Source organism: Lithobates pipiens, unplaced genomic scaffold (assembly GCF_037356315.1).
Source record: "Lithobates pipiens isolate NorthernLeopardFrog02 unplaced genomic scaffold, aLitPip1_a1.2 Scaffold_19, whole genome shotgun sequence".
Lineage (NCBI taxonomy): Eukaryota > Metazoa > Chordata > Amphibia > Anura > Ranidae > Lithobates > Lithobates pipiens.
The window spans coordinates 432,596,816-432,620,137 of NW_027507764.1; the positions used below are offsets into that span (position 1 = coordinate 432,596,816).

General features: G+C 42.0%; 1 protein-coding gene across 1 annotated transcript in view; it reads right to left on the minus strand.

The window, feature by feature from the left end:
• Nucleotides 1-13,556, minus strand: part of LOC143998340 (opsin-5-like) — a 44,988-nt gene extending 31,432 nt beyond the window's left edge. The window contains exons 1-2 of the mRNA XM_077493955.1: nucleotides 13,459-13,556; nucleotides 3,621-3,783 (exon numbers count right to left, since the gene is read on the minus strand). Of these exons, the coding sequence (XP_077350081.1) occupies nucleotides 3,621-3,783; nucleotides 13,459-13,543 (248 nt within the window). The 5' untranslated portion in view covers nucleotides 13,544-13,556. The remainder of the gene's footprint in view (nucleotides 1-3,620; nucleotides 3,784-13,458) is intronic.
• Between the last annotated feature and the right edge of the window lie 9,766 nt (nucleotides 13,557-23,322).

Here is a 23,322-nt window from a genome sequence, read left to right on the forward strand (position 1 = left end):
AAACCATTCAAAGGAAGTTAAGCCAAAAAAAATGTTCCTGAGCAGAAAATTTAAATATTCCCCAAAAGCAAATCTTCTGAGAGAGAAAAAAAAAGTCTGTTTTGGATCAAATGGATTTGTGTCTAAAGCACAAGGCTCTTTTCTTTATGCAAGAGAGACTTTCTGGAGGGGTTGGATGCCCTTGGCCAGAGGTGGCATTTTGTTCTTTTTTATATGTTTCCACCTCTACCCATTCTCCCAATGGTCTTAAAGAAGATGTAGGAGAAGCAGGTAGAAGTCTTTATCGTACCTTCTCAATGGCCCCGCAAGGGTGATTTACACTACCTTAGCAGTTGTATGCAGCCGAACAAATTCCTTTCCTATACAGTATTAACCTTCTGTTCCAAGGACCAGTTCTGCATCCAGCAGTAGTGAGACTCAGATTGACTGCTTGGTGTTTGAGCAGGGGGTCCTCAAGAAAGCTATTACTCTCTAACAGAGTAATCTCCACCTTTCAAGAGTAAGCCCTTGTACACACGATCGCACATTCCAACCACAAAATCCGTCGGATTTTTTCCGAAACTAGTGTTGCATACACACGGTCGGACAAAGTTGTCGGAAAATCCAATCGTTCAGAACGTGATGACGTTCGTTCGTTATGACGGGACTACATTCAGGCTAGTAGCCAATAGCTTTGGTCTCGTAATTTGATCTGAGCATGCGTGGCACTTTGTCCGATTGGAATTCTCTACAAATCATGTTGTCAGCTCTAAAACTTTGTTGGTCGGACATTCCGATGGTGCTCACACACGGTCGGATTATCCGACAGCACGGCCCGATCGGACATTTTCCGTCTGAATGTCCGACCGTGTGTACAAGGGCTAAGAAAGTGCAGACTTCAAAAAATGATTTTTACATTTGAAAATTTTTTGCAGATTTTGATGACAAGAAGTTGATCTTGAGTATCCCCAATTTTTATTTATTCTAGACATTCAGCTAGGTCTTGACAAGGGGCCGAAGCCAAGTGCCCTAAATGTTCAAATGTATGCACTTCTTACTTTTTTTACTTCAGCCTGCAAGACCATCCTTGGAATAAGAAGCTTATGAGATCAGATCCACGTTTTAACCTACATCCATCCAAAACTTCCTCCCTGGAATTTATCCTGGGAATAAGAGGTTTAACAGGAAAACCCTTTGAATCACTAGATCAAGCCTCTCTCAACTTCTTAACATTCAAGAAGACTTTTATTTTGGCTATGGCTATGTCTAGGGCAGTGGGAAATAGCTTTCTCTATACTTCCTTGTCAGAGAAGGGTTCTTTCCAGCCACATCCAACGTATACCTGTGCGCATGTGCTGCAGAATGGCGCTCCAGCGCATGCGACCCATTGGAACGGTGTGCATGTGCACAATAGCGCACATGTGTGCACAATGGTGCATGCCTGACGTGGTGCTCTGGCGGGACTATTTAAAATGGCTCTGGCATCCAAATGGGTTGCTGGTTTGTCTTCAGCTTCCCGTTTGTACCTGCTTCCTGTTTACCGTATTTGATTGCCCGTTGTCACCCGGACTGTTCCTGACTACTCTGCTATTCTCCTGACCCTCGGCCTGCTTAATGGACTTGTCTTGTCTTCTCTAGTGTTTGACCTTCTGCCTGTGACCTGGATTGCCTGCCTTCTCCAGTGTGTGACCCTTGCTTGTATCTCGGACTTACCTTGTACCCCTGTATCAGATCCTCAGCCAGTTCCGGAATTCCTGCAAACCCTGGTTCAGCCCTGCAGCCCTCTCTCAGGAACTCTACTACATGCTGGTGGTCCATGCCTCTTCATGCCACCTATTCCCTGTACTACCTCCAGGGGGCGGGGTGCGCTTAGTCGCAAGTCTCGGCTTCGGTAAGTACTCCCCTGACATCCCTACATACCTACTCTTCTTACATACCTTCTTACAGACCTTTCCTATATTCTGAAGGAGACATCAAATTCCTATCACTCTACTGGGATTCCATCCCTTCATCCTGATCTTTCTAATAAAGAAGATTAAGACTTTCACAACTGGATGTAAGGAGGTGTTTTCTCCAGTAATTACAGGACACATAACTTTGGGGAAGAGACAAAAATCTTTTAGCTCAGTTCCAAGGTAGGAATAAAGTCCAAAATGCCTCTAAGATTACTATAGTCTGATGGATTACTGAAGCCATCCATTGCAGTTATTTCGCCATTAAATTGAAAGCATGTTTTTCCCTCTTGGGCTGAGGCTTCCTCAGCAATGCTGGATCAGATATGTAGAGCTGCAACAAGATCAAGTTTTAATACTTTCACCAGGCACTACAAACTGGATGTGTATCTGGATCAGTGGGTGGACTTTTATGTGTAGCTTCACTCTCTCGGGTGCGCTGTCAAGGGATGTAGTAGAATACAGAAACTACCCTTACTGGTCATTCTCTTTCTATGTAGTCATCATAACAGACACTGTAGTTATGAATACATCTATCTCTTTTGCTAGTAATGTATTTGGAGACTCTGGCAGTTGTTTGGCCACTCATTACACACCACACCATTAAAATTAGAAGAAAAGAGGTTTAACCTTAAACTAAGGGAATTACTGGTAACAGTAATTTGTGTTTTCTTAGACTTGAATAGATTAGGGAAGGGTTGGAGTCCTTGTTAGGTTTTTATTGCTGTACATGTACCCACTGGGGAGATTTGCCCCTTTATTTATATTAAGGACCACTGTCACAAAGACAGAGGCTGAATAGAAATCCAAAATTTAAAGTTGTCCTCAAAACAAGAGGGTGAGGGTTAATGGTCCAATGTAGACATGTGGTCTGGTGACAACTGTCTAAAAGGTGAATTCCCCTCACTGGAGAGAATTCCTTTCATTCCAACAGCAAAAAGTAACCTGATAGGGTTTTAACCCTACCGCCTACTATATCCAAAACTAATATAAGGATTTATATACACTTTAATATCATATACTGTTCATCTAGACATATTTTTGCACACTTCGGGGATTTTCTGGTAAATTAACAAGTATTATAAGCCATAGCAATCAGATTTCAGGCTAGTAAAAATGGATGAATGTTAAATTTGCCTCCTTGCACTGCTACAGATTAAGCATACATGTCTATGTGCACTGTAATGAGCTGGAAAATGTGTAAACAATATTATTATTATTATAATGGAATAACACAAAGAAAAAAAAATAGCTGCAGTTGTTGGTAAGTGGGCCTCTTTGCTGAAGGTGATGAGACATACTGCTGTGAATAGAATACTATGGCCCTGGTTGTTAACAATAACTATTTTTATATACTAATACACAACTGGCGGAGTCTCCAAATACATTACTAGCAAAAGAGACAGATGTATTCATAACTACAGTGTCTGTGTTAATGAAACATCCTAAGTACAAAATAATATGTCAATTTTTGAACAATGGGACTTCTCATTTATAAGATTGAGTATACAGGCTGTGCTGTACACTGTGTAAATAATAAAGAAACAGCAATTCACTGGGGAAATATCATTAAATGTGTTTTGCATATATTTATTTTCGTCTTTCTTTCATCAAAAATGATCTAAAACAAAGCAATGTATTTTACTACATTAGCAAGCAAGGCGATTGGTAGCACAGCTGCAGACTAACCTGTGTGCAAAGCTGGAGGTGATGGCTAGAGGGTACAGAACCACAGTCATTCCAAGGTCACTCAAAGCCAGATTCACTATGAAGTATTCTGCTGGCTTTAACAGCTGCTTCTTCTGGTAGGATATGTACAGCAAGATGCTATTCCCAAACAGTGAGCCCAAACCTGTGTACAATTGGAAGACAAACCATGAGAAGTAAATATGGGACTCTAAGATATCCATACAATAAGGTGCCATAAACATATGATATAACCATCTGTGCAATTTCAGTTAGACAGGGTGAGGATCATATGCCTATGACTGCCATGCAACTGTGCAAGGCATCTGCTGGCCCACCAGTCCTTGGTTTGAATTGGCCAAGTGGGATTTTCAAAGTTAATTATGCTTGCAATAGATAAAGCAGGCACTAGGGGTATGTGCATGGAAACAATAGCTGGAGACCTAACCACCAAACAATACTTTTTATAAACCATGGTTCAGTAGTCATATCATCTGACTACCATATTTTCTCTATGAGCAAATTTTAATCCTTAGTAGTAACTCTGTCTTGAGCCCACATTAGCCCTCATGCTCCATTTCACACTTCCCATAACCTTTACACAAGCACAATTTGCATACTGTATGCAATGATGTCAAAATGTTCAATATCATTTTTAACAACGAGTTTTATTTATACTTTGATCACTGCTTGATGGGTGGCATCAGGAGGGTACTTGAACACCAAATGTTGCCTCAGCCATCCTGTAGCAGCACCCCCACCCCCACAGTCTATGGCAGATGGCAGAATTCAGTAAAGGATTGCAGCCTATGTTGAGTGCTGGAGGTTGCTAATGCATTGACAGTTTTCACCTTATGGCCAGCACTGTAGGGCTGATTGAGGTACTGATTCAATTGATCGATTGGTGGCAAATAAAGAGGTGGCAAATATAGAAAATATGGAGAACTCTATATCTGCCACCAGTCGACCAACTGAATCAGTGCAAAGAGGCTTGGCAGTGTGGAAAACCAGGGCAATCTGTATCTCAGGTGAGTTAGTAGTACACCTTGCAGGGTATTACTTACCAATTATTAATGATAGCAATTTAAATTATGCATTACATAAGGTAACATTATGTGTGCATTACATTATGTATAAGCACACATTCACAACAAAGTAAGGGGAATTATCTTCCTATTGACACCAATGTAAGGGGAATTATTTTCCCACGTACACCAATGTAAAGGCATTATTTTCAGCATGACACCAATGCAAGGCATATGTACAGACTGCCATTATTTTCCTACTGACACGAATTGAAGGGGCAGTACATTACATTCTCTTGACCACCACACTCTGTATTTGTGCTGTACTCTACAATCTTCTGACTGCTAAACTCGGTATGTTATGTTGTATGAAACATAATGCTGACTGATACACTTGAACCGTGCTGTGCATTTAACTTTCAATCGATTTTTATTGAACATTTTAAGTACAAAACATAACGTAAAAGGACTGTTTGCAGTTGCCGAGAAGGTGTTAGATGGAACGTAACTGCCGAGGATGTGATAACATTCAACAGTAAAAGTAGCATAAAATAATAAGCAAAACTTGTAGCCTGCAAGCGAAAGAAGGTTTCAATGGGCCAAGTAACTTTGTTGCAGGCCGTGAAACAAAAAGCAGCTCAAAACATCAAATCCGAATAAACAGCATGATCTGCAACAAGGAATGAAGAAAGAAAAAAAGAGGAAAGAAGGATGTCCAAAGTAGGAAAGTGGGAGAGAGAGGTGGGGTGAAGGGGAAGGAATGCCCAAGACCAGCATCACAAATTTGGACTATGATAATGAAGTATAGCTCTCCATGGACAGTGATGGATGGGCATATTGTATCTATGCTGCACATTTCATATGTGTTCATTACATGTGTTAATTGTCTCAACAGCAGTGGTCCCCAAGCCATAACTAGTTTAATAAAGTTGTCCTTTAAGGTAGACTCATGCAAATTGTTAGCTCTTGGTCTGTATTTTTTGTGCAAAAAAGCATACAAAGTGAAAGCTTTTTATATTTATAAAAGATAACCCTCTGTCCTGAGATTTATGTCGGTGTGATAGATTCTCAATCGTTACATTGTAATTAAGGCATATTTGGTGGATAGAAGAACTGTGACAGCGCATACTACAAATACAGGCATACCCCACTTTTAAGTACCCAACTGAGTTTATTTACTAAAACTGGAAAGTGCAAAATCAAGCTCACTTCTGCATAGAAACCAATGAGCTTCTAACCTCGGCTTGTTCAATTAAGCTTTGGTAATAAAACCTGGAAGCTCATTGGTTTCTATGCAGAAATTAGCCTGATTTTGTACTTTCCAGCTTTAGTAAATAAACCCCATTGTGTACTTAAAAGTGGGGTATGCCTGTAGACTCATGTTGTATTTAACAATACCTCTTTATAAGCTACGTTCACCTTTAAGAATAAAATAAGAAATGCACATATTTTTTGCAGGAAAAAAATGTGCATTTATTATTTTTTTCCTATAGGAGCCTGCAAAGCATTGCACTCACTATGAGAAAACTAGAAGTGTCAAGAGTCTACAAATGTGCTGATTACGGCACATTTTGTCCATTGATAACTACAAGCTTCTTTTTTAATCAGAACTTGTAGTCTATTCATTCAAAGATCTCTGTAAATAAATGATGTGGCTGTGCGGACAGAGCTTTGCACAGTCACACCGATTTTAAATGTGACAGTGGCTGTGGGTTAAGAGAGCCCCTGCATAAAGTCAAGGGGACATAGGAGTGACCAGGTGGGGACTTAGGGGGTGGAAGGCAGGCGCTTAGGAACATGTTACATGTTACATGTTACACCCTACATATGGGTGTGAAATGTTCCTAAAGGTGACCTTAGCCTTTAAGTCACACCTACTGGTCTCTTTTTAATGTTCTCAAAGGGGCTTCAGTCTGTGTTTTTACACTATAATTGATTACTTTATTATATATCCTTTTTCATTCTCTAATCATTTCTCAGTTTAACATGTCTGCTTTTCCAATATGTGGAATATCGTATTAACCTCCCTGGCGGTACGATTATTTCGGATTTTAGGTGCTAAAAGCGGTACCATTATTTTGCATGAAAATTTGGCGTTTTATATTGTAGTCCTGCAATTCTTAGGAATAACTCTCTTAAATCTGTCCAAACCAGAGTCTAGCAGACATCCCGGGTATGATAAAGTTTGAAAAATTAAATCATAAATTATAATATAATAAATAATTATAAATAATTGTACCAAATAATAATATAACAATAATAAAAATTATTCAATAATGTAATCAAATCAAAAACACTGAAATTTGCTCAGTTGCAGAATTGTCACTGTCATTACTTTTCAGTATTTGATGACGGATCTCCCCACAAATCGCTATCGCTCAATTCTGCAAGTGATTCTAATTTATTATCGCTGTTTTCTAGCTGGTCTAAAATCATTTTTGATGTACAGTGACAGTTTTGGTTGCTATGGGCAATCTCCAGTTTCCAGGCATAAAGAACAGTTTTTATTACATAAAACTGCATGCAGGACACTGGGCAGACCACTAGGGACAACGGGGATGTGAAATATTTACATACAGCAATGTAATCTGTAAGATTACATTATACTGTATGTTTACTGTTTGTTTCACTTTTTGAATTTGGCGCCGATCTCTGTGCCCGTGCGTCGCAACGCTCGCAGGGCACGGAGATCGGCGATGTAATGCATCGAGCGAGACACGGCTCGCTCGTACAGCGGGGAGACAACGCTGGATCCGAGGGAGAAGGTAAGTAAACCTCCTCCTGGATCCAGCGATGCAGTCCCGAGTCTGACTCGGGGATACCGCTCTTGGTATAAAAAATCCACCCCGAGTCAGACTCGGGAATACCGTCAGGGGGGTTAAGGACCTAGTTCTCCCACCTATAATCATAGCCCCAGTGCAGCATCGGCAAAAAATAAAAAAGGATTTAGTCACCATGGCATTTTGGTGCACTGCAATGTGGCTGATAAGTTGGTAAACATGGGGACCTCTGCACTAGACTGTAGATGTTTGCCTTTTGACACCTGCTAATTCCGCAATGAGAGTGTCCTGAAGTCCTGCATGTGATGGTTTGGCTCCCACGGAGCCATGATCTCAACATCATGGAGTCTCTCTGGGATTACATGAAGAGTCAAAAAGGATTTGAGGCAACCTACATCCACAGAAGATCTGTGGTTGATTCTCCAAGATGTTTGGAACAACCTACCTGCTGAATTCCTTCAAAAACCGTGTGCACCACTAGGTGTACCTAGAAGAATCGATGTTGCTTTGAAGGCAAGGGGTGGTCACGCCATATATTGATTTAGTTTGGATTTTTTTCCTTTTTGTTTTATATTTTCCATTTTGTTAATTGATAAAAATAAACATACAGCCAATGTCAATATGAACTATCTTTAGTGTAAAGAAGAACATGGAGTCCTGGAAGTGATGGTTTGGCACCCACAGAGCCCTGGTTTCAACATCAGTCTGTCTGGGATTACATGAAGAGACAGTAAGATTTGAGGTAGTCTACATCCACAGAAGATCTGTGGTTAGTTCTCGAAAGATTTTTGGGACAATGTACCTGCCGATTTATTTTAAAAACTGTGTGCAAGTGTACCTAGAAGAATTGATGCTGTTATGAAGGCAAAGAGTGGTCACACCAAATATTGATTTGAATTTATCTCCTGTTCATTTACTCCCAATTTTGGTAATTGGTAAAAATAATCTATTAACACTTCTATTTCTGAAAGCATTCTTAATTACAGAATTTTTTCACACCTGCCTAAAACACATTACTGTATGCCAAAGAACTGTTTGCACTCAGTAAAATGAGAGGCAATGGTATTTGGAAGATTTATGGCTTATTTTTAGTGATGGACGAACTTCCGACGGGACGTTTCGCGAACGCGAAACGCGAACGGACACAAACGTTCGCGAAAACGACCGTTCGCCGCGGGCTCCATTGACTTCAATGGGAGGCGAATTTCGCAAACCTTTAGGTCGAATTTGCGGCCACGGGGTAATTATTGGGGGTAGCACGTAGTCCCACCACCTGGACAATAGCATAATACATGTATGAGGTGAATTTGGGATCGATAACTACAAGCATTTTTTTTTTATTTGGGAAATTGTTCTGACAATTCAGGACTATGGAGCTAATGAAGGCAATGGAGGAGAGGGAAGGTCAGGGACCAGGGTAGGCAAACAAGAGGGTGCAGGAGATACAGAGCACTGACAGCAGCACCGTAATACAGAGCACTGACATCAGCACCGTGACATACAGCGCTGACAGCAGCTCCGTGACATACAGCGCTGACAGCAGCTCCGTGACATACAGCGCTGACAGCAGCTCCGTGACATACAGCGCTGACAGCAGCTCCGTGACATACAGCGCTGACAGCAGCTCCGTGACATACAGCGCTGACAGCAGCACCGTGACATACAGCGCTGACAGCAGCTCCGTGACATACAGCGCTGACAGCAGCTCCGTGACATACAGCGCTGACAGCAGCTCCGTGACATACAGCACTGACAGCAGCTCCGTGACATACAGCGCTGACAGCAGCTCCGTGACATACAGCGCTGACAGCAGCACCGTGACATACAGCGCTGACAGCAGCTCCGTGACATACAGCGCTGACAGCAGCTCCGTGACATACAGCGCTGACAGCAGCTCCGTGACATACAGCGCTGACAGCAGCTCCGTGACATACAGCGCTGACAGCAGCTCCGTGACATACAGCGCTGACAGCAGCTCCGTGACATACAGCGCTGACAGCAGCTCCGTGACATACAGCGCTGACAGCAGCACCGTAAGCAGCCCCAGGAGGAAGTCAGCACAGCACAGGGATGGTGTGATCCCCTCATAATAAGAACCCCCAGGAGGAAGTCAGCACAGCACAGGGATGGTGGGAGCCCCTCATAATAAGAACACCCAGGAGGAAGTCAGCACAGCACAGGGATGGTGGGAACCCCTCATAATAAGCAGCCCCAGTAGAAATATGACACCGCTCAACCTCTTCAAAGAGGAGGGTAGGGGCATATAGTACGGTGTGCTTTTTTGGGTCAGGGAAGTGAGCCAAATGAATTAAGAAGGTCTGTGTGCTTGATTCCAAAAATTGTTTATAGACATATACATGGTCTACTGATCACATGTGTTGAATTCCTCCGAGATCCATGCCTCATTCATTTTTAGAAATGTGAGGTAGTTAACACTGTCGTGAGCTAGGCGAGTACGCTTATCGGTCACAATCCCCCCTGCTGCGCTGAACGTCCTTTCGGACAGGACACTGGATGAGGGGCAAGCCAACAGTTCGATTGCAAATTGGGCAAGCTCTGGCCAGAGGTCAAGCCTGCCCACCCAGTAGTCTAGGGGTTCATCACTCCTCAGAGCGTCCACATCGGCCGTTAACCCAATGTAGTCGGACACCTGACGGTCTAGGCGTTCCCTGATGCTGGATCCGGATGACACCTGTCGATGGGTCGGCTGAAAGAATGACCTCATATCCGAAGTCACCAACACATCTTCAAACCGGCCTCTTCTTGCAGGCGCTGTTGGATTGGTACCCGCAAATCCTTCTCTGGGAGTGGGAATTGCTCCTCTGCCAGCGCACGCAAAAGCAGAATGCAGCATTTCTCGAAGCAAGGCCTGGAAGTGCTGCATTCTGACAGCCCTCTGCGACGGCGGTAACATTTCCGCCATTTTGTGTTTGTACCGGGGATCTAAGTACGTTGCCACCCAGTACTGGTCCTTGACCCTCATGCTTTTTATACGGGGGTCCCTATTAAAACACTGGAGCATGAAGGCCCCCATTTGCACTCAAGCGGAAGGTATGTGGTGGTGGTGGTGTTGTTGGTGGTAGTGTCTTTGGGGGTGCACATAGCAGAGAGTGAAGAAGAGGGTGCAGATCGAGAGGATGAGGAGGGTGCAGAAGAATAAGGCTGAGTGAGCCACTCAACCAAGTCTGGTGCGTCCTTTAAAGTAATTGAACGCACCTTCTGCAACTTCCCACTTTGGCTCAAGGCTGTTGCTCCTGCCCTACCCCTACCACCCCTGCGGAAGGGCCTGCCTCTTCCTCTGCCTGTCATTTTTTAAATCACCCTGTGACAAAACTCTTAGTCCCTATACCGCTGAAGGACTGCTGCAGTATAGGGCAGCGGTCAGCAGTAGTGCACGTCAACCCTATGTATTGTGGACCGATAGCGGTCCTTACAGAACAGCAGACTGTACTGCACTCAGGCCTATGTACCGTAGCACCCTATACCAAGTTACCAGTCCTTATAAAAACTTTTGTGGACCAAGCAGGTTGTGTGTTAGTGTTTAGCAGACTGTGCGTCAGTCCCTATACCGCTGAAGGACTGCTGCAGTATAGGGCAGCGGTCAGCAGTAGTGCACGGCAACCCTATGTATTGTGGACCGATAGCGGTCCTTACAGAACAGCAGACTGTAACGCACTCAGGCCTATGTACCGTAGCACCCTATACCAAGTTACCAGTCCTTATAAGAACTTTTGTGGACCAAGCAGGTTGTGTGTTAGTGATTAGCAGACTGTACGTCAGTCCCTATACCAATGAAGGACTGCTGCAGTATAGGGCAGCGGTCAGCAGTAGTGCACGGCAACCCTATGTATTGTGGACCGATAGCGGTCCTTACAGAACAGCAGACTGTAACGCACTCAGGCCTATGTACCGTAGCACCCTATACCAAGTTACCAGTCCTTATAAGAACTTTTGTGGACCAAGCAGGTTGTGTGTTAGTGATTAGCAGACTGTACGTCAGTCCCTATACCAATGAAGGACTGCTGCAGTATAGGGCAGCGGTCAGCAGTAGTGCACGGCAACCCTATGTATTGTGGACCGATAGCGGTCCTTACAGAACAGCAGACTGTAACGCACTCAGGCCTATGTACCGTAGCACCCTATACCAAGTTACCAGTCCTTATAAGAACTTTTGTGGACCAAGCAGGTTGTGTGTTAGTGATTAGCAGACTGTACGTCAGTCCCTATACCAATGAAGGACTGCTGCAGTATAGGGCAGCGGTCAGCAGTAGTGCACGGCAACCCTATGTATTGTGGACCGATAGCGGTCCTTACAGAACAGCAGACTGTAACGCACTCAGGCCTATGTACCGTAGCACCCTATACCAAGTTACCAGTCCTTATAAGAACTTTTGTGGACCAAGCAGGTTGTGTATTAGTGTTTAGCAGACTGTGCGTCAGTCCCTATACCGCTGAAGGACTGCTGCAGTATAGGGCAGCGGTCAGCAGTAGTGCACGGCAACCCTATGTATTGTGGACCGATAGCGGTCCTTACAGAACAGCAGACTGTACCGCACCCAAGCCTATGTACCGTAGCACCCTAGACAGACCAAGTTACCAGTCCTGATAAAGAGCTTTGTGGAACAAGTGAGTTGTGAATGATTAGCAGACTGCAGCAGAAGGGCAGCAGTCAAGTATAATATTCTTTCTATATTTGGAAGAAAGAATATTATACGTGTACAAGCCTATTACCGTACCACTGATACCAGTCCTGAAAAGAACCTTTGTGGAACTAATAGTAACAGCAAGTCTTTAAAATTATCCTCACTGCCTGACACACTGCTTCCTGCCTGTCCCTATACAAATTGGCAAAAAAGAGTAGGCTGGAACGATTAGCTGGAACAGCTCTTTTGTGGACCTGATAGTAACAGCTAATGATGATGATGATGATGATGATGAAGAAAGACTAATCTGGCTGAGCTGTCCCTAAAATAGCAGCATACAGCGCTCTGTCCCTTTATCTAAACTGACAAAAGAAACTCAGGCTGCTGACCTAACACCTATACCAGTCCTGAAAAGAACTTTTGTGTACCAAATAGCTAGCGTTTTCTCTGTCCCTACTCCACACAGGATCCTTTCCCTACAGTGACAGAAGAAAGAATGTAAAATGGCCACCGGATCGGGTGTATTTATAGGTTAGGGGGAATGTCCAAGTGTCCATGAGCTGTCATGTCTCAATTGGTTGTCCTGTAACACATGATAAACGTGTCACGAAAGGTTAAAGTTCTTGTATACATTAAACACGTAAGTCCGCCGGGGCGAACGACGGAAAAAGGCGTTCGAACCCGCGGACGGCGAAAGTCGGAAATTCGCCGCGAAACGACCGCCGGGCGAAACGTTCGTCCATCACTACTTATTTTGCACCATTAATGAAGATTAATAAACACTTTGAGATATTCAATTTATGAACTTTAAATTGAGAGTGACACCTTTATTTGCACGAGGTGGAATTTAAGTTTGTTTATTTATTTAATTGCACTACCTGTTTGGGGAATTTAATTTATTCTTGTTGTTGAGTTTCTAATCTTTAGTTTTTTTCATGTGAAATGAACATTAATCTGTCAGAAGCCGTAATTTATCACTCCCAGTTACCACCACTCTGGAACTGGTGTAATCACATAAGTGTGATATACTGTATGGTAATTCTGAATTGTTTGCTGCATTACATTTTTTAAAAAGGCCGATAAAAATACTGGCTGGATCATAATAGAACTGGTAGTGGTAAAATGCCAGAACTGACTAAATAACTTGTGATATGCAGGTTTGTAAATAAGGTATGAAGTAAAAGAGGTATCAAGATAGATAACAGAGAGAGATAAGACCAGAGAGAGAGAGAGAGATAACACCCGAACAAATGAAATACAGGTTTGTGAATTGAGCCCATAATCTACAATCTTGCTTTCACCTACCCAAATTTCAAATAGTGATGTAATTTAAAAAGCATATAAGACAACCGTTTTACTATTTTTATAGAAATATAGATTTAATAAAGCTTACCAAATATTAAATAAACCATTCCAACAACAATGTCAGCTGTTTTAGGAATATTTGAATAGTAAGAAATATTTCTTGCAAAGTCCATCTGAAAAATAAAGTTATCCAAAACAGTAAATATTAAACCAAAATCTAATACAATAGCATTTTGAGACTTTATCCAGAGTCTTGGCAGACAATTTATAACAGTGCTCCTCTCACCTAGGAGCCCTTATAGTTCCCAATGGATAATAATTTATCCTTGTTCATCATGCTCAAGAAAGGCCCAAGTAATGGGCCGAAATGCATTCCTATTTTAAGTCTACCTCAGCAGAATGAGTGCCCCTTAAACTGTCCCTTAATCCAGACTTTGTGTACCTGCCTACAAATTTGTGCTATTTTATCCATGAAAAAGCTAATTAAAGGTCATCTATCACTAAAGGTTTAATGTAATTGTCATCTGGCAGGTCCAATGCTAACACTTAGACCCTTTTCACACTGAGATGCTCTACAGACGCTCTACAGGAGCGGTGCGCTGGCAGGACATCAAAAGAAGTCCTGCAAGCAGCATCTTTGAGGCACTTTAGGAGCGGTGCACACACCGCTCCCAAAGTGCTCCTGCCAATTGAAATTAATGCAGCGGCACTTTGCGGATGCTTTTAACCCTTTTTCGGCCACTAGCGGGGGTTAAAAGCACCCCACTAGTAGACAAAAAGCGCCACTAAAAGAACGGTAAAGTGCCGCTAAATATAGCAGCATTTTACCGCCGACGCCACCCGTACCAGTGTGAAAGGGCTCTAACTTCTCCACTGGTATAATTTAAAGCTTTAGGTCTTTTTATTTATTGATTGTGATATATTAGGTGCAGTACAGTGGTGGCTGGTGCTCCATTTTTTTTGGGGGGGGGGCGAACAAAGCCCCAACCAACCCTCTCCCATCAATAGCCTGTGATAGGGCCTACAGACAGACAGATCGATAGACAAAAAGATAGATAGATACATACATACATACATACATACATACATAACAGACAGACAAAAAGATGCACATAGATAAGTGTTAATAAGTGTATTAATAGTTTAATGAAATTAAATGAAAATGAAATGTTACACATTGATATTGGTCAATCTTTTAAAACGTAATTTCCCTTTTTTAATGGTTAATAACATGTTTCTAATGCATGTCTAATTGCATGTTCCTGTTACTTGCTTCTCAGTAATAGCAGTCCAGTGTTCTTATCCTACTAACTGGCAATTTACTTTCTCCGTGCAGAGCATTTAAACTTACCTGGTGGCTGGTGATTTTTTGGGGGAGGGGGTCATTTTTTGGGGGAGGCGGCAAACAACCACCCCCCCTGGTTGGTAGGTCAGAGGGCGGCATCCATCCCTACCCCGGCACTTACCCCATTGGTTAAGGGCTCCTATGGGCAGATTGTGTGCTCCTACGGGCGGAGGGTTGCAAGCTCCTACGGGCAGCGGGTTGCAAGCTCCTATGGGCGGTGGGCTCCTGTGCCCTCTCTGCATCACGGCAGCTTCCCCCTCCTCCTCCTAGGCATCCAATAGGATTGCCTGTCCTTTCAGCCAACCGGGTGACCAGTGTCAAAACCTGCTTCCTGATTGACCAGGAGGAGGATCAGTGTTAGCAACAATGAATATTGATTAGCTGTTGTAACACACCTGGGTAGGCTCGGAGCGCACACTCTCTGCGACCCGAGTCCACCCTATATTGAAGCCTTTTAGAGCCTCTGGCTCTAATCTGTGCTTCAAAAAATCAGCCCCTCCACATTGGAGTCCATTTGCCAGTGTCCTAAAAGGGTCAGATGTATGGATAGGGGAGGCGGATGGATGGCTGCCCCTGCTTGCCCCTCTTTCTGCTTTGTATCACTCGAGAAAGGAGTGGGCATGCTCTGAAACGTGTTGTGGTTCTCCCCTCACCCCGGTGATGTTATACTCCTACTGGCGCTGCGCTCCAAGCTGATTCCATCAGGCATACCCAGAACAACATAGAACTTACCGGCTGACTCCCTGCTTCACCGTGGTCACGGAGATGGGTACATCCTTATACAGGAGGCGCTGAAGATTGTTCCCGGTGGGTTTCTGTTCCAGATGAGCCTACTCTGCCTTACCTTGATGTAAGTGTTTTATAAATACATGTTACTGTACATTAAACATTGCACTCAGAGGCGCTTTTCTATTTTTCCTTCTGAAACCAACAGTGTGGCATCATCTCTTTCACTGACACCAACAATAGGACACTATCCATCCTCCCACTGGCCACTAGGTAATTTTTTTACACCCACTGACCACTTTTAGAGTGACACCCTGTTGTCCAATGTACATAATGCTCAATTTCTTTGGGTTTTCTGATGTGTGTTTCATACAAATGTCTGTACTTCATGGAAAAAGCTGTAACATAACAGACCCCCTTCCTTGAAATTGGAGATATTAGACTCAATGTTGGCTACACGGACATAGGCTGATTCTTTAAATGAATGCTCTAGGAATAAAAAATTGTGGAACTAGTGAGCTAGTATTGTACTTCTACAAAACAAAAAAAATGAAAAATAACGTAATACACAACATTCTGGGAAAATAATGTAAAGTCCATAAATAACCTTACAAACAATAAAGTATAATTTATTGAACATATACAGTATGCAGATTATGATGGAATACACAATACTTTATGTAGATACAGTGTACGAAGCACAATGTATGTAAATATGTGCAGATCAGAAAAAAATTTCCCATAACAGGGCATTATGGAGTGAGTCATCTGTGAAATAACAGTATACATTCCAGAAATGTCTGATGGATGAGATCTACACCTAGAAGGCTCATCAATGAAAATGGTTTAAAGAGAGATACATTATTTTACATAGAATAAATTAAACCTTAAACTGTAGCTGCAGTGACATTTAGTATAATATAGGGGCAACTGAAATGTATAAAATTCAACTACAGGTGATTGCTCCATATCCAATAATCTTTTAAAGCATCCAAAGAGACCCAACAACCAGGGTATTCTATTATGCAAATAATGACTTCCACCTGAAATTTGGCTGGTCCCCCATCTACAACACCTTATGCCGCGTACACGCGATCTGAGTTTTCGTCAGAAAAATCTTGTATGGTTTTTCCAACGAAAATCCGCTCAAGCTTGGCTTTCATACACATGGTCACACAAGTTCTCTGAACTTTCCACCGTCAAGAACGTGGTGACATATAACACGTATGACGTGACTATAAATAGGAAGTTCAATAGCCACTGCGCCCCCCTTTGGGCTCCTTCTGCTAATCTCGTGCTAGTAGAAGTTTGGTGAGAGACGATTCGCGCTTTTCAAATTCATGCTTTTCTGATTGTTACTGCTCTTCAGTTTGTGCTTGTGGGTTCGCATCTGGTTTCTATTTATTAACATTCAATTTGCAACAGACATGAGCTAAAAATTGTGTGTGATTGATGAAGCAAAAACTAAAACTATGTCCCTTTTTTATACACCGGAAAGCCTCAGCAAGGATGAGGGTCTATAATGTGGAAGCCAGGAGGTGGCAGGGGGAAGTGGCAGCCAGGGACAATGCCTCTTATGTGAGAACATAATTTTACAGACCCTAAATAAGGGGTTGAGTGGCCAAATGACAGAAAATACACACCTTTGAGAGTTTGTTCCATCCTGCTCCTCCTCCACCCCCTCCTACACCTCCTCCCCCTCCTCCTCCTCCTACACCAACTCCACCACCTGCCACAACTTGACAAACAAAGCCACAGCCTATAAGTAAGCGTGCAAGTAAGACAAGAAAGTGCTGGCCTGGGTTCAGTCTGGTCTGACAGAAGACACAGGCTGTTGTAGTATCACAGCCTGGGGACATATATGTCATCTGCTGCTGTTCCTGATCTCTCGGAGTCCAGGACCAGATTGTGCTCAATATTGTGCTCAGGCTACCAATTTTCTTTTTCAAATAGTTGATGTCTGCCCTGGGGTCCAAAGGCTTCACAAATTTCTTCAGTTTCTCCAGCATGACCCAGAATAAATGGGTGGCACAGTGGTGTAGTGGTTAGCACTCTCGCCTAGCAGTAAAAAGGGTCGCTTGTTCAAATCCCAACCATGACTCTACCTGCCTGGAGTTTGCATGTTCTCCCTGTGCCTATGTGGGTTTCCTCCAGGTACTCTGGTTTTCTCCCACACTCCAAAGACATGCAGGTAGGTTAATTGGCTTAATTTAATATACACTGCGCTGGAATGGCTATGCACTGAATAATCTGTATCTTAATCTATAGTTATAGATCCACAAGAATATAATAATGTGCATAAAATAGCAACTGTTGTATGTTTACTATTTTATGCACATTATTATATTCTCGTGGATCTATAACTATAGATTAAGATACAGATTATTCAGTGCATAGCCATTCCAGCGTAGCGTATATTCAATTTTGGTTTTAATGTGCATGAACATATGAGACGTGTTTAACGTTTGCAGCTTGTTAGTGGCAGATAGATAGGGGGTTCTTTAAGGCCCGCAGGATTTTGTTGTTTTGTAAGATTAATTGGCTTTTGTCCAAAATTGGCCCTAGTATATGAATGGGGACCTTTGATTGTGGGCTTCTTGAGTCCCTACCAGACCAATGTGAGTGTGCGATGTACAATGTACAGGGATAGGGACAATTGTAGACACTCACTCAGGTTGAACTGGATGGACTGGTGTCTTTATTCAACCTTACTAACTATGTAACTATGTAACTATGTAAAATGGTAATTTTGTTTTCAAAAAACACTTGCCTATGTGTTTTTATTAAAAAAAGGCCAGTTTGTTTGTGAATAGGTACATTTCAAAAATACAATGTCAAATTAACAAGGGACACCAACCAATCTCCTTGAGGTTAAAAAATACAAGATAATAATGTTGTTAGTAACTTGACACACAAAAAAATAAAAAATGATGGAGATCACTAGAAAATAATTTTAAAATAATCAAAAAAAAGGAGATCTTGAGTTAACTAAAAAAAAGTCAAGTAAAACACTTTAACATATAATTCTAAACATTATTATGGAGATGTGGCTTTAAAAACTAAAAATATTATTAAGGAGATCACAAGAAATAATAAAGAAATACGTTTGTCAGAACTGTGTGAATATCAGTAGCAAAACAACTTAATTCTTCTAGCATTATAAAGAACAAAAAATTTGCTGCATTAAAAGATCCAAAAATTGACAGCGTGACAAATGTGCTATCTCCATTACGAATGCTATTTTTACCAGACCGAGCACTTCTGTCTCGTACTTGATTATGAGCATGCATGGTTTTTTGTGCAACGAAATTGCATATAGACGAACGGAATTTCCGTTCGGAACTTTTTCCGTCTGAAAAATAGAGAACCTGGGAATTCTACCAGCAAAAGTCCGATGGAGCATACACACGGTCGCAATTTCCGAAAAAAACCTCACATCGGACTTTTGTTGCTGGAATTTGCGATCGTGTGTATGGGGCATTACTGTGGGTTTAATAATCCTTATCTAAACAATAGAATAAGCAGCACTAAATATAATATAAATCCACACCAGTGAATTAAAAAATATGAAATACTATAGATCCACTCCAGTGAACGTGAATAACTAAATGTTACTTCACTGTGCAAACCCTGCCTTGTGCATACAGAAATAAATAAAAAATGAAAAAATAACTTGTATCAAAATCAATTAACACAAATTATTGTATAGTGCATATCACCAGATGAATAATGATGGCAAATACATACAATCTTTTGAAACAAATCACCCTGTGACTAAATAGTTGTTCAACACTGAAAATAAATAAAGAACGAGAATCAAGTGAATTGTTTCAAGTTCTATCAGACAGTGTCCACTTCCTAAAAAATTGTTACAATCACCACTGTGAAACTTCCTGAGAACATAATATAATGTAACCCAGTGAAATCATAGTCCATACGTTACTATGGGTTACTGTGTTGGACTATCCGACGGACTTTTCGACCACGTGTGGGCTTGTCAGTTGCAGTCAGGCCAAATCACTGCCTTCTGACCCTAGGTCCACATCTATGCATTTTTAGTGCATTTTGCAGTTTGCAGAAACGTGCTACAGTCAATTTAACATGGTTTGCTATGGTAGAAATTCACATTTATGCATTTTGCGACAGGTGCGTTTTTGGAAAGGGTCAGGGACTTTTTCCCGAAATTTGCGGGTAATAGACTTCAATGAAACCGCACCAGTAATGCAAGTGTTGTGTTTGTGATGCAATTTTTGATGTGCTTTGCATTTTGCGTGTTTTATTTTAGCACTGTATATAGCTTGTTGCTAAGCAGGGAGCCTGGGAATCCGGCCACCAAGTTCTTACCAACTGATGAGTCATCAGCTGTCAGTGGGATTCCCCGCTGACAGCTGAATGTAAAAGAGAAAAAAAATTGCTGGACATTCATAATTAAAGGACCTGTCAACCCAAAACTGATATTTTATCATTTAAGGAGGGGGCCAGAAATCCGGCTGCCACGTCCTTAGCAACTGATGAGTCATCAGATGTCAGGGGGGTTCCCCGCCTGCTGAAGGTAAAAAAATAAATAAAATTGCCAGAAAAAAAATGCAAAAAAATTGCGTGGGGTCCCCTCCCCCCAGGACCCCTTATCGGAGCAGACCAGACCCTTATCGGAGCATGCCACCTGGCAGGTCAGGAAAGGGAGGGGATGAGCGAGTGACCCCCTCCTGAACCATACCAGGCCGAATTCCTTCAATATGGGGGGGTGGGTGCTTTGGGGGATCATCTGCCACATCTGTTCATGATCATCAGCCACATCTAATTCCATTGTCCTGGTGCTCCAGGGCCTTCAAAAATGTGATAGATACTCAGAACCTTTAGAACGCCTGATGGTGCTACTTGGATGTTGGGTCTCTGTATGTGGCCAGGCTGTGTAAAAGTCTCACACAAGTGGTATTGTCATACTCAGAAGGAATATCAGAATGTATTTTGGGGTGCAATTTTTACTATGTACTTGCTATGTGTTAGAAATATCTTATAAATTCACATATATAAAATAAACATATAAATATCTTGTGTAAAAAAATAATTCTTGCGAAACAGACAAACAAACAGACAAACAATTTGTGCAAATATGTGAACACCGTCTATGGAACACAAAGTCTATGGGACACAAATGTGAAAAATCAAAAGTGATAATTTTAAAGGCTTATATGGCTCTCACTAAATAGCGTGCTGTGATTGGCCAAAGCATGCAGGTCAGGTGTATGCTTTGGCCAATTATCATACAGCAATGCACTGTGGTCTTGCAGTGCATTATGGGGTGCTCGAATTTGCTGTGAACGTCACATAAAATTTGTTTTTCGGTGAACGGGCAACACCTGATGTTTGACTCGAACTCGAAGCTCATCCCTAGTCATTATACATAAAATGAAAATAACATTTGGGTGAACAACAATATTCCTTTCATTCCCTTTAGCTTTATCACTTGAATGGTGCAAATAGTTAAACACACTTTCTGTTTAGAGGAATTCAAATTCAAATAAATATTTTACAAATGACACTTGAATTCTTTAACTGAATCACACCCATACATATCACATTCTTGTTTTTTCTGGGGCAGTGACATGTTTTTAAATCAAGAACTCTTTGGGAGGAGGTGGCGCGTGATTTCTTAAAAGCATTTTTTCGCCATTACAATGTTTGCAATGAATCATTTATGCATATACTTTATATGCAGAAAATAAGTAAAAAAAAGTAAAATTCGAAGATTTTTCTATAGACATTGCACACGTATGAAATATGTGAAAGTATACATTTTTATATTTATGTTAATAGTAAAAACAGAACTTTTGGAGTGCGACTGAAATTATTTATGTAAAGCCAATTTTCATGGTGGATAGAATGGTGAGGGTTTAGAACACCTGTCAGGTTTTTATTGCTGGCTGTGTCCCCACCAGGAAGATTTGCCCCTTATATTTGTCCTAATGACCAATGTCACCGGGACAGAAAATTAGGCAAAAGCTACAATGTTAAGTTGTCACTGAAACAGAAATGGAGGCAACGTTTTCCAGTGGGGACATCTGTGAGATGGCGTTCATTAGTAAGTATATTGGCAGTCTAAAGAAGTCTACGCAGCTGACAAACACAAGTGCAGTACTATGCTTGGCCATATGAGACAGACCAAGTCTGATCTGAGGTCTGCTTTTAATTAATCCTAGGTTGGTGAGGGCATGAGAGAGATGTAACTCCTAATATCAGTTCTGCTTCATAACATGCTAAAAGGATCTCCAGCCAATCTCCAGTTGGGCAGGGAGTTGGGGTTATGAGGGGGTTAGCAGACTCCTGAAAACAGCATTATGAGTTAATCTAAACCGCTTGTGCCTAGCCAAATCAGAAATATCACATTTAATCAGGTTTTGTATGAGGGTCAATAATTATCCCTACTCTATTTCTATAATTTATTAGAACAACAGTAAAGAACGTACAGTTACATCATTTTCAAAATAGTCCCCTTGCATTTCAATGCACTCGTTCCAGCATTCCACATGCTTGGACACACTGCCATGAAAAAGTATTCATACCCCTTCAAAGTTTTCACATTGTGCCATTTTACAATCAAAATAAATGTATTTTATTGGGATTTTATGTGATAGACCAACACAAAGCGGCACATAATTGTGAAGTGTAAGGAAAATGATAAATGTTTTCCAAAATATTTTACAAATAAATATGTGAAAAGTGTGACGTGTATTTGTATTCAGCCCCCTTTACTCTGGTATCCCTAACTAAAATCTAGTGGAACCAATTGCCTTCAGAAGTCCCCTAATTAGTAAATAGAGTCTACCTGTGTGTAATTTAATCTAAGCATAAATACAGTTGTTCTGTGAAGCCCTTAGGCCGCGTACACACGGGCGGACTGTTCGCCCAACTTTGTCCGCTGAACAGTGTTTGGGCGGACAGTCCGCTCGTGTGTGGGCTTTCAGCGGACAGTTTCAGCGGACAGTTGGACGGACAAGGTTTTTCGGAATTTCCGAAAAACTGTCCGCTGAAACCTTGTTTCAGCGAACAGTCCGCTCATGTGTAGGCTTGTTCGTCAAACAAAGTTGCGTGCATGCTCAGAAAGGATTTTCACGCCGAAAGCTATAATGCAGTGTATAGGACGTCGTATTTTTCGTCCCGTCGTACGTGCCGTTCACGTCATCGCGCACGGTTTCAGCAAACTGTTCGTTCGTCGTGTGTGGCCATGTCCGTCCATGCTAATTTTGAGCGGACTGTTTGCCGAAACTGTTGGACGGACAAAGTTGGGCGAACAGTCCGCCCGTGTGTACGCGGCCTTAGAGTTTTTTTTAGAAAAACTTAGTGAACAAACGGCATCATGAACGCCAAGGAACACACCAGATCAGGTCAGGGATAAAGTTGTGAAGAAGTTCAAAGCAGGGCTAGGTTATAAAAAAATATCCCAAGCTTTGAACATCTCACGGAGCACTGTTCAATCCACCATCCAGAAATGGAAAGAGTATGGCACAACTGCAAACCTACCAAGATATGGGCGTCCACCTAAACTGACAGGGTAGGCAAGGAGCAGAGAAGCAGAGGAGCAGAGAAACAGCCAAGAGGCCCATGGTAACTCTGGAGGAGCTGCAGAGATCCACAGCTCAGGTGGGAGAATCTGTCCACAGGACAACTATTAGTCATTCACTCCACAAATCTAGCCTTTATGGCAGAGTGACAAGAAGAAAGCCATTGTTGAAAGACAGCCAAAATAAATCTCGTTTAGAGTTTGCAAGAAGCCATGTGGGGGACACAACAAACATGTGGAAGAAGGTGCTCTGGTCAGATGAGACCAAAATTTAACTTTCTGGTGGAAAACTAATGCTACATATCACCCTGAACACACCA